At 51.6% G+C, this 14,882-nt stretch overlaps 2 protein-coding genes across 4 annotated transcripts in view; both read left to right on the top strand.

The window, feature by feature from the left end:
• The window catches only part of UBTD1 (ubiquitin domain containing 1), a 56,117-nt gene extending 54,659 nt beyond the window's left edge, over positions 1-1,458 (top strand). For both annotated transcript variants that reach the window (XM_080687624.1, XM_080687625.1), the window contains one exon: positions 355-1,458. In XM_080687624.1, coding sequence (XP_080543750.1) covers positions 355-740 — 386 coding nt within the window. In that variant the 3' untranslated portion in view covers positions 741-1,458. The remainder of the gene's footprint in view (positions 1-354) is intronic.
• A 1,350-nt stretch (positions 1,459-2,808) lies between these two features.
• ANKRD2 (ankyrin repeat domain 2) lies at positions 2,809-14,783 on the top strand. 2 transcript variants are annotated; one of them, XM_080640883.1, is made up of 10 exons: positions 3,065-3,161; positions 3,740-4,163; positions 9,448-9,549; positions 10,526-10,681; positions 10,778-10,885; positions 12,245-12,343; positions 12,690-12,788; positions 13,611-13,709; positions 13,815-13,913; positions 14,544-14,782. In XM_080640883.1, exons 2-10 carry the CDS (start codon positions 4,161-4,163, stop codon positions 14,688-14,690), a joined length of 912 nt encoding a protein of 303 aa, XP_080497009.1. In that variant the 5' UTR covers positions 3,065-3,161; positions 3,740-4,160; the 3' UTR covers positions 14,691-14,782. The 2 variants fall into 2 exon arrangements, with proteins under 2 accessions (XP_080497008.1, XP_080497009.1); XM_080640882.1 differs by lacking the exon at positions 3,740-4,163 and having other exon boundaries at positions 2,809-3,161; positions 14,544-14,783.
• The last annotated feature ends 99 nt before the right edge of the window (positions 14,784-14,882 follow it).

Below are 14,882 nucleotides of genomic sequence, written 5' to 3'. Positions count from 1 at the left end.
ACAAATTTATTTCTCAGAGTTCTTGAGGCTGGGAAGCTCAAGACCAAGGTGCTAGGTGGAATCAGTTTTAGGCAAGAGCTCTCTTCCTGGCTTGTAGACGGTTGCCTGCTTGCATTGTCCTTACATGGGAGAGAGAGAGAGAGAGAGAGCGAGCATTCTTGTGTCTCTTATAATGACACTATTTCTGCCAGATCAGGGTCCCACCCAAATGATCTCGTTTCACTTTAATTACTCTCATATAGGCCACTATTTCCAAATACAGTGACATTGGGTTTAGAACTTCAACATACGAATTTTTTGTGGAGATATAATTCAGCCCCCAAGCCGACTCTGATAGCCCTGTCTTTCCCACAGGCACTCTCTGTGAATGCTACGATGAGCTGGGCAATCGCTACCAGCTGCCCATCTACTGCCTGTCGCCACCCGTGAACCTGCTGCTGGAACACACTGAGGAGGAGAGTGTGGAGCCCCCGGAGCCCACACCCAGCGTCCGTCGTGAGTTCCCGCTGAAGGTGCGCCTCTCCACGGGCAAGGACGTGAGGCTCAGCGCCAGCCTGCCCGACACAGTGGGGCAGCTCAAGAGGCAGCTGCACGCCCAGGAGGGCATCGAGCCGTCCTGGCAGCGATGGTTCTTCTCTGGGAAGCTGCTCACAGACCGCACGCGGCTCCAGGAAACCAAGATCCAGAAAGATTTTGTCATCCAGGTCATCATCAACCAGCCCCCACCACCCCAGGACTGAGGAGCCTACGGACCCCTGGGCAGTGAGGCCAGGGAGGGCCTCTGCGGGCCTGAGAGGCCCCCGGGCTGGAGCACCAGGCCCCCTCCCTGCTGCTGCCTTTGAGTGCTGATATTTTCTTGAGGGGTGCCTCCCTGCTGTTTGGCTGCTGGGCGAGCCGTAAAAGGGACCCTGCCTCCCAGGGCCACCGTGGGCCACCAGTGCCCAGCACCCAGGAAGCAGTGCTGCCACACAGGCCTTGCCAACCTTGTCAGAGAAAAGGAAAACTGGGGCCCTCCACCCTGCCTGTCTCCCACAGCCGGTTCGAGCCATGAGGGCCAGCTGGAGGCCCCTGAAGCCCAGATCTGTCATCTGGTGCTTCCAGCTGTGCTCACTCGGTTTTCTGCTCAGGGTCTGAAGCAGCTGCTGTCTCCCTCCCCTGCCCCTATCCCCTGACTCTGCCCTGGGCACAATGCCAGTGCCCTGGAAGGGAGGGGACTGCTCATGAGCCCCAGGAGCTGGGAGCCTGAGGCCAACCTTTGCCTCTCCTGCCCCCAGCACAATTGGCAGAGATGAGGCGGTTGGCCGGACAGCTGGGCTGCTGTGGCAGGGGTCTGCACAGGGCCATCTCCTGGCGGTAACCCAAGCGATGGGGTGCCTGCAGCCAGTCATGGCCCCACAGCAGTCCCTGTGTACAGACATATCTGCATATTTATCAATAAAGCCTTTTGCTCCTTCCTTCTCTCTTGCCTGGCTATGACTTTGGATTCCCCTGCAGCTCTGTGGAGCCTGGGAACTGGTTCTGGTGTGGGAGAAGGTGGGTGCCCGGCCTCCCAGCGGCTCAGGGTGCAGCAGAGAGTACAGTGGAGCAAGCTTTGAACACTAGTGTCTGGGCCCTGTGTTCTCAGGGGTCTTCAGGAAAAGCCACTCAACCTCTGAATCCACTTCGCTTATCTTCCAATGGATGTGATGCCACCTGCCCTGTCTCCTCCCTCAGTTGCTGGGAGGAGTCAATGGGCTAACACAGTGGTAGGCAAACTCATTAGTCAACAGAGCGGCAAACCGTGGCTCGCGAGCCGCATGTGGCTCGCGAGCGGCAGTTTGCCGACCACTGGGTTAACAGATGTGAAGAAGGCAGCATCTCAGGAAGGTGGTGTTAGTTCCCTGCCGGTCTCTTCCTGCAGCAGGAGGGTGCTGGCTTCTGGCTCCAGCCCGAGCCAGACCCTCAGGACTAAGGTGTGTGCCGATCCTGGAGACACTGCTCACTTGCTGATGTTAAAGCAAAATTTCTGACAAACTTGGAGCATGTGTTGGCTTGCCAGCAACGGGACCAGAGAAAAAAGGGAGCTGTTCCTGTGCTTCCTTAGGGGAAAGTGTGCATACAAGCAGAGAGGGCAATCTTGGATAAGGTGGTCTAGCTAAGGACAGGCCACGTGAGTGTTACAGAACCTCAGAGCTGTGGTGTCCATGGCACTTAAACATGGGGCTGAGCAGGTTCAGGCTGCTTCTTCTCCAGTTGGGAGTATTTTTCTTTCTCAGTGAGCATGGCTTGTCCCCAGTCAGGGAGGCCTGACAGGAAACAGGAGAGAAGGACGATCAGTCCGAGCTGGTGTGGTCATCTGAGCTTGGCAATGTACTCTGGCCCTTCCACTGGTTTCCTGAGACCCCTATTGAAGGAAGACCCTATACCTCCTGCAGAGGCCCCCTGAAACAGATGGATCAGGAATTAAAGGACATACAGCCAAATGCAGGGATGCTCTGCTAGGGGGCGCTGTGGGACCCCAGAGAGGCAAAGGCCTGCGAACTGTGCACAGAGGGAGGCAGCTGCCCTGACCCCCACCAGCCACCTGGCACTTCAGCCGGGATGAAGCATCTGCCCCTTTCCAGAGCCAGCAGGGCCTGAGTACAGGACAGCCCAGGACACAGGACTGTCTTGGGTCCCCACTTTGGCTTTCAGGCCCCTGATTAGCACTGGCTGGGCACAGTTTTCAGGCGCCCAGCAGGTGGCACTGCCCTCAGGGCTAGAGGCAGCCAGTGGGTCCTTCCTGCAGCCCAGCTGCCCTGGCTAAGGACCAGCTGGGCCTAAGCACTCATGGTAAAAGCTGAGCAGGCTCCTTCCTGCAGCCCCTGCTCTCGGGGTGCCGGGCCCTCCAGCTCTAATAGGCCAGAGGATGTAGGGGGCAACTGTCCTTGCCTCCACTTGCTCTCTCTGGCTACCCAGGGTGAAGGTGGCGGGGGCAGAGAGGGGGGCAGGTGGAGAATTGAGCCGGTGAGCTCATGGCAAAGGCGCCCAGCAGGGCGGGGGTGGGTGCCCTGGTCTATAAAGCCCCCGTGGCTCTTTGGCCTGCAGAAGCGGGTATGGACAGCACCATGGCGGGCTCCGAGGCGCTACAGAGTGCCACGGCGCTTATTGAGGAGCGGCTGGCACAGGAGGAGGAGAATGAGGTATGGGCAGAGGTGTGGGTGCCCAAGGGGGTTCTGAGGAGATCCAGCTCGGCTGTCAGGGAGGGAAGAGGCTGGCTGCCACGCCTGTGGTGGAAGGAGGACAGGTGTCCCTAGGGCTCCATTCCAGCCAGAGGGTCTCCTGGTGGAGAGGGCTGGCAGTGGGAGACTTGAGGCATCAGCCCTAAGAACCAAGGGACAGTGGGGTGAATGAGCCAAGCTGGGCTCCCCGAGACCCTGCCCATGCACCTGGGCCTTGAGATAAGCCGGGCTGCACAGAATGAGACGGCTAGGAAGCTGCCTGGGGATGTGGGAATGTGGGTCCCTGAGATCCCCCAGTTTCTGGGTGGGAGCCTGAGACAGGAGGAACTCCAGGTTTGGTCACTGAAGAAGAATAAAGACTGGGAGCAGAGGAAGAAAGGAAGCAGGGGTTTCTCCGGACTGCCAGCCACACCTGGAGAAGCCGTGGGAGCATGGGGCTCTGGGCAATTGCATTTTCTTTGGAATGAAGAAATGGGGGGAGAAGCGTGCCAGTTTGTCCTGATTTTTTTTTCTTTTTCTTTCTTTTTTATTGTCTAAAGTTTTATATATGTCTCCTTTTTCCCAATTGATCCCCCCCTTCAGCCATTCCCCCCCCCGCACCCCCCCCCCCACTCTCAGTGTTGGTGGCCATTGGTTATGCTAATATGCATGCACTGCTTTTCATTTTATTTAAACTAATACTTGACCTAGAGTCTGCTCGGCCAAGTGCGAAGTGCTGTGAGGACTGAGAGGACCTGTAAGGCCAGTCCCTGCCTCCTTTTTACCAGCCTGCATTCCTTTTAGCCAATACCTGTCAGGGGCATAGTCTACTAAGAAACAAAGCAGAGTGAGGGAGTGGTGGAATAGAGGTGTTAAATCAGAAAGAAGTGAAGGAGCACAAAGGGTGGATGAGTCATTCCAACGGTGGGCCCTCAAGGACTTCTCTGTGAACAGGATGGCATTTGAGCTGGGCCTTCAAGAATGGTGAGTGGAGATCAGGAGTTGGAAGGGTATTCCAGACTGAGGAAAAGACAGGCACTAAAGTTTAGATAAGTGAAAGCATGACTGTTATTAGAAATTCTGGTAGCAGAAGCTAGGGCTAGGAAGGGAAGCAGGACAGAAACCAGAGGACACGTGAAAGGTACTTATTCCGTGGGCAATGGGGAGGCACTAAATGTTGTTGAATGAGAGAGGGTGGTGCCATCTGACCTACTTTAGGAAGGCAACTCAAAGCCCTAAGAAGGACTTGTTGGAGGAGGAAAGACTGGCCCTAACAGGAATGGGAGGGAGAAGACAAATCAGCTTAGAGATAGGCTCCATTCAAAAAAAGAAGAGTGACGAATGGGGTGAGGATGAGGGAAGGATCAGGGCACCAGTGGAAGAAGAGATGAGGACTAGAGAAGGAAAGGCAGGCTTGTAAGTGAAGAGTTTGAACCGAGCCTGCTGAGTCTTGGCCTGGGCATCTCTGGAAGTCCAGTAATGCCATTTCTCACTCGCCCAAGGGCCTGTGCATCAGTGCCAGGCAGGTGAATCATGCCACTGTGCCATTTTTGGAATGCTGGATACAGAGGCCTTAATCAAAGGGACATGGAGCAGCCCTCATCCATTCATTCATACAACAAATATAGTAGCAGAGCTCTCAGGACACTGGGTGCCCGCAGAGCCAGCCTTCCCATGGAATCTAGTAGCTCAGCAAGTGCCGGCCACTATGCTACTAGTAAGCAGCGTACAGGCATTCTCCTATTCAATCTGTACAGCCATCTGTGGAGTAAAGTGGAAGTTTTGTTGTGCTTCACCCACTAGCATCCAATGCAATAGCATTTATTGAGTACCTGCTGCATGCCAGCCCACAAAGACTGATTTGAAGGTAGGGGCCATAGAATCTGGGTAAGACATGGATGAACATTAGAGTCCCCAGTTGTTCCCACCAGCCCCAAGCCCAGCAGGGTCCTCAGAGGAGAGCCTCTGTCCAGTCTGTGCCCCCTTCTTGGGGTGGGAGGGGAAAAAGGTTCTGGAGACCAGCCCAGGGAATGAGGCTCCATTGTGGGACACTTACTGGGTCAGGTCATTGAGGACTGAGGGGTGGACAGAGATGCTGAGCCCACCTGCAATCATCCATTCACTCGTTCATTCATTTATTCTCTAAACCAGGAATGGGGAATGTCCGGCCCACAGGCCATGTAAGGCCCATGAAATCACTTGGTCTGGCTCTGCCAAGGCATTAGGGGTGAGTTAATTAAATGTTTGACCAAATATAGCAGGCTAATTTTTAAGGTAATAATTTTGTATGGCCCACGAATGATGTCATAAATATCCAGATGGCCCTTGACAGAAAAAAGTTTCCCACGTTCACTGAGCACCTACCATGTGTTAGGCCCTGTCACAGGTGCAGGGGATACCAAGATGATTAGAATCCAAGCCCATGCTCTGGCTGCTCCATGCGGATCCCAGCCAGAGTCCCACATACAGGAGTAGCTGTAGCCCGAGGTCATCCCTTGGCCCTGGGAGAGGATGCAGTGTTTCAGGAGAGGCCAGCACTGGGGATACGTCAAACTACACAAGTCTGACATGGAAGGGAGAAGCCCATGGACAACAGGACCTCCAAAATAAAGACATGGGAAATCAGAACAACCCTTGGCAAGTGTAACACCAGAACTCAGCGGGAAATGATAAAACGTCAGCTGAGAGCTCTGTAAGGGTGGCCATTCCTTCCAACCTGCCATCTCAACCAGCACCCGCCCACCTGGGCGAATGTTCCCGGTACGCTGGAACCTGAGATGGGGGCCAGCTTTTCACAAAGAGTGCTTTCCTTTAAGAGAGGAGAAGGAAGTAGTCCAGGAAGGTAGGTCAGAGCTACAAATGGAGAGGAGACTAGGAAGGGGTTTCACCTGTATTTTTACAATGAGAATAAGGTTACTAGAGTCCACTTCAAGCTGAAAGCTGGGGACTTTTGGCTCTCATCCCTTAGGTTCCCTGAGAGCAACAGTTTCTGTGCATTAGGATTTCACGGATCAGTAAAATCTGAGGGGGAAAAAGTTGGTATCTGACATAGATTTGCAAATTTTTTATATTGCCAAGTAAGCCATTTAAAAAATAACTATCATCTCTCATCACATTGTTTCATCAAAGTAAATTTTTATGGTATAAAAAAGTTTTAAAAATCTCACTGCTTGGAAAAGTTAATATACTAGATGTACTGGTTAATAATGCAGATTTTTTTCAATAGATGGAGTTACACATATGTTATATATATATGCAATTCGATATGTATGCTATTTTATTGTATTGACAGCAAGCTTCAAAACATATGTCAAATTTTCTGAAGGTGTTAACATCATAGATATTTTTATGCTTAAAAATGTCAAATTTTGTGCCAAAAAAAGAGCATTTGCAGGAAGTTTTAATTCATTACTTTATTTTGAAGAAAAGTGCTGCTGAAAGTTATCGTATACTTTGGGAAGCTTATGGTGAACATGCTCCATCTCAAGACACATGTGAACGCTGGTTTAAACGCTTTAAAAGTGATGATTTCTATGTGAAAGACAAAGAACGTCCAGGGCAACCAAAAAAGTTTGAAGACCAACAATTACAAGCATTATTGGATGAAGATGCGTGTCAAACTCAAAAACAACTTGCAGAAAGATTAAATGTTGCTCAGCAAACAATTTCCTATCGTTTACAAGCAATGGGAAAGATTTTAAAGGAAGGAAAATGGGTGCGACATCAATTGAACGAAAGACAAATGAAAAACGGAAAAGTCATCAGTAAAATGTTGCTTCAACGGCACGAAAGAAAGTCTTTTGCATCGAATTGTGACTGGCGACGGAAAGTGGATTTATTTTGAGAATCCCCAACGCACAAAATCATGGGTTGATCCAGGTCAACCATCAACATCGACTGCAAGGCCAAATTGCCTCGGAAAGAAGACACTGCTCTGCGTTTGGTGGGATCAGAAGGTGTGGTGTATTGTGAGCTTCTAAAACCATGTGGAACCATTAATACTGACAACAAATAATACATTTGAGCCACGACCAGAATGGGCCAGAAGACACAGCAAAGTAATTTTGCTTCATGATGATGCACCATCACACACTCCAAAACCAGTTAAAGACACGTTAAAACAGTGGTTCTCAACCTTTCTAATGCCGCGACCCTTTAATACAGTTTCTCATGTTGTGGTGACCCCCAACCATAAAATTATTTTCGTTGCTACTTCATAACTGTAATTTTGCTACTGTTAATGAATCGTAGTGTAAATATCTGTGTTTTCCGATGGTCTTAGGCGACCCTGCTAGCGGTTCTCAACCTGTGGGTCGCGACCCATCGGAAAACACAGATATTTACACTACGATTCATTAACAGTAGCAAAATTACAGTTATGAAGTAGCAACGAAAATAATTTTATGGTTGGGGGTCACCACAACATGAGAAACTGTATTAAAGGGTCGCGGCATTAGAAAGGTTGAGAACCACTGTTTTAACGTGTCTTTAACTGGTTTTGGAGTGTGTGATGGTGCATCATCATGAAGCAAAATTACTTTGCTGTGTCTTCTGGCCCATTCTGGTCGTGGCTCAAATGTATTATTTGTTGTCAGTATTAATGGTTCCACATGGTTTTAGAAGCTCACAATACACCACACCTTCTGATCCCACCAAACGCAGAGCAGTGTCTTCTTTCCGAAGCAATTTGGCCTTGCAGTCGATGTTGATGGTTGACCTGGATCAACCCATGATTTTGTGCGTTGGGGATTCTCAAAATAAATCCACTTTCCGTCGCCAGTCACAATTCGATGCAAAAGACTTTCTTTCGTGCCGTTGAAGCAACATTTTACTGATGACTTTTCCGTTTTTCATTTGTCTTTCGTTCAATTGATGTCGCACCCATTTTCCTTCCTTTAAAATCTTTCCCATTGCTTGTAAACGATAGGAAATTGTTTGCTGAGCAACGTTTAATCTTTCTGCAAGTTGTTTTTGAGTTTGACATGCATCTTCATCCAATAATGCTTGTAATTGTTGGTCTTCAAATTTTTTTGGTTGCCCTAGACGTTCTTTGTCTTTCACATAGAAATCATCACTTTTAAAGCGTTTAAACCAGCGTTCACAAGTGTCTTGAGATGGAGCATGTTCACCATAAGCTTCCCAAAGTATACGATAACTTTCAGCAGCACTTTTCTTCAAAATAAAGTAATGAATTAAAACTTCCTGCAAATGCTCTTTTTTTGGCACAAAATTTGACATTTTTAAGCATAAAAATATCTATGATGTTAACACCTTCAGAAAATTTGACATATGAAATTTTGAAGCTTGTTGTCAATACAACAAAATAGCATACATATCAGATCACATATATATCAACACTAGAGGCCTGGTGCATGAAATTCGTACATGGGGGGCGGGGGTCCCTCAGCCCGGCCTGCACCCTCTCCAATCCTGGACCCCTCGGGGAATGTCTGACTGCCTATTGCAATCCAGGACTGCTGGCGCCTAACCACTCGCCTGCCTGCCTGCCTGCCTGATCACCCCTAACTGCTCCCCTGCTGGCCTGATCCCCCCTAACCACCTCTGCCTTACCCCGCACCCGGGGCCCAGGCTTCCCTCCCTCTGGCCGGCCACAGGCACCCAAGACCCAGGCTGGCTTCCCCCTGGGCTGGCCAGGGGACCATGGGTAGGCGGCTTTGCCCGGGCCACAGCCACAGGCGCCCAGGACCACGGGGCGGGCTGCTTGTCCCTCTCCCAGGCCACGGCCTGGCTGGTCCCCATTCCTCTCCCTCGAGCTCTTTTGTGCCTGGCTGGGCCCCATTCCTCTCTTGTTGAGTGTCTGAGCTGTTAAAGCGTGACAATGTGAGGGCATGTTAGCTCTTTATTACATAGGATATGTGTAACTCCATCTATTGAAAAAAATATGCCTTATTAACTGGTACACCTAGTATTTAGTTTCATGAAAATTCATTTCAATAGCTTTTAATTTTGTTTGGCTGGGGACTCAGGGCCATCATTGGGCAGGAGTTAGAGCTGGAGTTGGGGTTGGGGTTGGGTTTGGGGTTGAGGTGAGGAACTGAAACTGGCCCCCTTTTTTGGATGGGTCTCTCCAGGATCTCTGCTCCAGCCAGGGGCCTCCAGGACCAGTCAGGGATGGGCAAAGGAAGGGCTCTGAGGCCACACAGGAGAAGGTCTTTGGAGCATGTCCTCAGAGTGGTTAGGGGAGAGGCCACCTCCTCCCGGGCTCTGCCGACAGGCCCTGGAGCAGGTCTTGTCCTTGGCTTATCAGAAACTCCGAGGAACCGCCCACCAGAATCTGTCCATGGACATGCTGGTGCTGGAGGATGAGAAGCACCACGGGGCTGCGAATCTGGCCCTACAAAAGGTTAAGGTAAGTGGGAGGAGAAGCCAGTGTCTGTGCTCAGGAGACAAGCCAGGCAGTTATGGCCTTGCTCCTTCTGGTGTGGTCCTTGAACCCCCTGGAAGCATATTAGCAATGCAGCATGCATGTCAACACCCCACCCCAGACCTGCTGAGTCAGAATCTGCACCTGTACAGACCCCAGGGGAGCCCAGAGAAGGGAGAGCCATATGACAGGCACCATGCAGGTATGAAGGGGCTGAGGGAGGCTATGTGTGTTGACTGAGGGAGGCTGTGTGTGTTGACAGGAGAGATCTCCTTGCTGATGAGAGAAACCCAGTTTCCAGACCACTGTGTGCAGGATGACCCCATAGGAGGCGTGTCTGAAAGGGCATTGACTGAGCCACGGGAGGTTACCTCTGGGAGAGAAGGGCTTTCTCTTCAAAACTTTTATGTTTCTGTATTACTTCTATTTTTATAAATGTTTTGATTGATTTTTAGAGAGAGGAAGGGAGAGCTAGAAACATCAATGAGAGAGAAACATCGATCAGCTGCCTCTTGCACACCCCCTACTGGGGATCCAGCCCGCAAGCCTGGCATGTGCCCTGACCGGGAATTGAACCTGGGACCTCTTGATCCATGGGAAGATGCTCAGCCAACTGAGCCACACCTGCTGGGCATATTTTTAATGTTAGTCATCTGTTACTTTTATGGTCACACACGAGTGGAACTGCACGGGAAGCGGAGGATCCGGCCTCTGTTCTGAAGGCCTGGGCTACGAATTGCCTCTGAGATTCCCTCCTCATCAGCTCCCCACCCACGTGAAGCCTCCCTTGCCCGCTAACTGAACCACCTATGTCTGGGTCTCATCTGCTTTTGTACTCCCGGGAAGGAGAGCTAGACTTGGATTCTTTCCCTTTGGAAAGTTCTCCCTATCCTCACCCTCCAGCTTAGCACAGGGGTCCCCATGCTCCTGGCCTGGGGGTTGACGGGCCATCCCCACGCAGGGCCAGGAGCGTGTGCGCAAGACATCCTTAGACCTGCGACGGGAGATCATCGAGGTGGGTGGGATCCAGAACCTCATCGAGCTGCGGAAAAAGCGGAAGCAGAAGAAGCGAGCTGCCCTGGTCGCCCAGGAGCCGCCTCCGGAGCCCGAGGAGATCGTAAGCTCCTGGGAGGATACCTGTGTGGGCAGGGAAGCCCGGGAGGGCCCGGGTCACTGCGGGGCGGCCCTCGGTGATGGCATTTTCGCCCTCCAGACTGGCCCTGTGGAGGAGGAGGCATTCCTGAAAGCTGCCGTGGAAGGGAAAATGAAGGTCATTGAGAAGTTTCTGGCCGACGGGGGCTCCCCGGACACCTGCGATCAGGTGATGCTCTCACCGACCCCTTCACCTGCGCCTGCCTCCCTTTCAGAGTGGCCGTCCCACCCCTCCCAGTGTGGGCCTATTTGAGAATAGGCATTGGGTGTCCTTTGGGAGGGGTGTCCTCAGAAGTTTTGGGATGGTCCTTCTCACACAGGAATTTATCTAAATCCTTGAGTCCTTTTCAACGTGAACCCCATCCAGACTACCAAATGTCACGTGGTTCTTTAGGGAAGAAAGGAGTGGAATCAAATGAAAAGAATGCCTCTCCCTCGCTACGTGACCTGTAGTTAGGCCCCTCACTGCTCCATGCCTCAGTTTCCTCCTCTGTAAAACAGCCTGCTTCCCTCCGAGCACATTATGGGGATCAAATGGAATAATAGTGCTTAGATAAGTATTTACTGACTGAATGAAAAAACTATAAAGCTCATGCGAGGATATATTTTGTATTGTATATCATACTTCTTTTATTTTTTATTTTATCGTGATAAAATATATATAACATGGGCTATGCCATTTTAGCCATTTTAAGTGTACAATTCAGCAGCATAGATTGCATTTATAATGCTGTGCAACCATCAGCACTATTTCAAAATGTTTCCACCACCTACCATACTTTTTTTGTTTGTTTCCTTGAAACAGCCTCTTTTTCACTTTAAGCAAATTAACGAACCTGCATTCTTGTAGGCTTAGACTACATGTCCTTTCTATTCTTCAGACTTCAGAGTCTCAATCTTCTTGTTCTGTCTGCGCATCTCCTCCCTCAGAGCACTGTGCTAGGTATTGGGAGTACAAAAAAGAAAAAGATGAGAGTCGAGAGTAGATGTTTCAAGAGACCAAAGCAGAAAGCCAACTGCATTGGGAAGGGAGGAAGTTCATCCTTTCCTTGAGTCCGTAATCAGGGTGCACCTGCCCCTCCTGGCCCTGGGCTAGGCACTCCGGGGAAACAGAGCAAGTAAGCCTCAGCTGGCCTGCAAACACTCTCCATGCTGGAGTGTTTCTGGGCCCCTGGACAGTGCAGTGCTGGCCTAGAGGTTTCAAGAAGATGATGGTACCTGAGCTACATCTTGAAGGAACAGCGAGAATTCATGAAGCACTCAAGGGAGTGAGGGCAAAACGGGCACGCTGGCACGGGGAAGAGCCATGCCAAGGCCTGGCTTGATGTGCTTGGGGCAGTGAGGACGGAGTCTGCGGGGCAAAGGAGGGAGTCTGGATAGAGCCTGAGGAGCCGGCAAACATGGAGGATATGGGGACCCAACACAAGGGTCAGAATCAAGCTGGGCTAAGGCCTCAGCCTCAGCTTTTGTGGGAGATGGGCTCAGGCCTGGGCCAGGGGTCAGGCCCTGACAGTCTCTGTGGGGACAGTTCCGCAGGACAGCACTACACCGAGCTTCCCTGGAGGGCCACATGGAGATCCTGGAGAAGCTTCTGGAGAGCGGGGCCACTGTGGACTTTCAGGATCGGGTGAGCAAGAGGGCAGGTATTGGGTGGGAGGCAGGAGGTGGGCCTAGACTCCCTCGCTGTGTGCCAACCTGGGACACAGACAGGCTGCCTCAGGGGCCAGGCCCCACCTTTAGTGGGTTGTATGACCTTGGGCAGGCCCCATCTCCTCCTCTGCAAACCTGTCTTGGACTAGATGGGTCCCAAAGGTTCTTACGTTCTGCTTGACCCATTGCCCAGGCACTGGAGTGCCCCATCCCTTTCCTGTACCCGTCTCCTGGATACCTCCCTACCCTTTTGGCTGGACCCGTTCCCCCAGGGCACTTTCTTCTCTGAAGCTCTGCAATTTGGTCCCATCCTTCCCTTCTAGCTGGATTGCACAGCCATGCATTGGGCCTGCCGCGGGGGCCACTTGGAGGTGGTGAAACTCCTGCAAAGCCGAGGAGCAGACACCAATATGAGAGATAAGGTGAGGCAATAGTGCTCACAGATATTGGGGTGGCTGTGGGCGGGGAGTGGGAGGCGAAGGGCAGAAAAGCCAGGGAAAGCAGTGAACAAGTCTGGTTTCCAGAGTGGCTGCAGAGCCCAGGGATGGATCATTTCCATCAAATGCAGGCCCTTGGAAGCCATCATCTGGGGCTGGGAGCAGGAAGAGCAGAGGAGAGGGAGGGAGAAGAGATTCACTGTTTTGGGGACTTTGGGACCACCCAAAAGATACAGGATTTGTTCATCCATGCAATCTTTCATCATCCTTCTATCTATCCACCTCTCCATCCATCCATCCATCCATCCATCCATCCATTCATCCACCTTTTTAAAATTTATTCTTTGTATGTGACCTTGAGCGAGTGAGAGCCTCTGAGCCCGTTGCTCATCTGTAAAATGTCTTGCAGAGTTCTTGTATACATTAGATGGGAAAATGAATGTAAATTAATTACTTGTTAAACTTAAGTCTAATGTTTGATAAGCTTTTGCCATGCCCATCACATAGTCACCTGTCAATAAATGACATCTATTATAATTACTAAAAGAAGGGCAGAGGAGTGAGCAGTTGCTCATAGCTGGGTGGGAGGGGAATCATGGAAGGCTTCCCAGAGAAGGTGGTATGTGATGCTTCAGAGCTAGACCATTGGGTAGGATGGGGAGAACTGGAGCATTCCCTGCCCCTCCAGGGCTCAGGCCCTGGCACGAGGATTGGGGGAGGAATAAGGCTGGAGTTAAGACCACCCCCTCCCAAAGCCACACAGGCCAGGCCCCTTCAGCCAATGGTTCCTGCTTCCTCCCTCCTTAGTTGCTGAGCACCCCCCTGCACGTGGCGGTTCGAACAGGGCACGTGGAGATCGTGGAGCACTTTCTGTCCCTGGGCCAGGACATCAATGCCAAAGACAGAGTGAGTGTCTGGGTTCTCTCCTGCCCAGCCCCCCCACAGGGGAGCAGGAGCCTGAGGGCTCCCACATGCCAATATGGGCTATGCTGAGTGTCACACTGGCTCTAGGAAGGGGACAGCGCCCTGCATGACGCCGTGAGGCTCAACCGCTACAAAATCATCAAACTGCTGCTCCTGCACGGGGCTGACATGATGACCAAGAACCTGGTGAGTTCATTCCTTTCCTGATTCAGTAATCAGTGTGCACGGTACACCCAGGCCCTGGGCTGAGCTGTCAGAGGAAACAGAACCGAGCGAGACTCAGCCTGCCTGCCCTCGGAGCTCTTTCCTGGCCCACGTCCTGGAGGGTCAGAGCTGGAAGAACCCAAGCCCTCGGTTGGCATGCACGTTCCTGGCACACCATGTTGGTTCCTGGTGGTCCTTGAGTGCTCTTAGCATCCCATGTCCCCTAGTCCAAGCTCTTCTTTGGGATTCAGAGCAATCACAGAATGGAGGAGAATGCCCACCCCCACCCCAAATCGAGAAAGTTAAGGGGATATGGGAAAGCCAGGAAGGTAGGGGGAGGGTATGAACGAGGACATCTCAACCTTGGCTTTATTGGCATTTGGGGCTCGGCTGCCCTGTGCACTGCGGGATGTTGAAGCAGCATCCCTGACCGCTACTCAAGATGCCAGTAGTACCCACTCCTCACCTACCACCACCACCACCCCCAGCTGTGATGAGCAAAAGGTCTCCAGGCACTGCTAATGCTCCCTGTTGGGAACCACTGGTATAGATGAGGGCACCTCCTGGAACAGACTTCCGAACAGTGACCAGATCTCCTCTTGGTGCCCCCAGGCTGGAAAGACTCCCACGGATCTGGTGAAGCTGTGGCAAGCCGACACCCGGAATGCTCTGGAGCACCCTGAGCCGGGGTCAGAGCAGGACGGGCTGGAGGGGGCTGCTGAGAGTGGGCAGGAGACCCAGCCTGTGCCAGCCCAGTAAACGCCTGAACGGCCTCCAGACTGAGCCGTTCCTCTGCGGAAGACCCAGGAGCACCCACGAGTTACCGCAATAAAAATGTCATTTTGCTATGTATGATGTCTGTTTCTATCTGTGCGTGCAATATTTAGGAATTACAAGAATGGGCTGGGGAAGGGGGGCTGTCTGAACTCCAGCCTTATCCCTTCCCCAAGT

Source organism: Plecotus auritus (assembly GCF_963455305.1).
Source record: "Plecotus auritus genome assembly, chromosome: 9".
In the NCBI taxonomy this organism is placed as follows: Eukaryota; Metazoa; Chordata; class Mammalia; order Chiroptera; family Vespertilionidae; genus Plecotus; species Plecotus auritus.
This window is presented reverse-complemented; position numbering and strand designations above follow the sequence as displayed.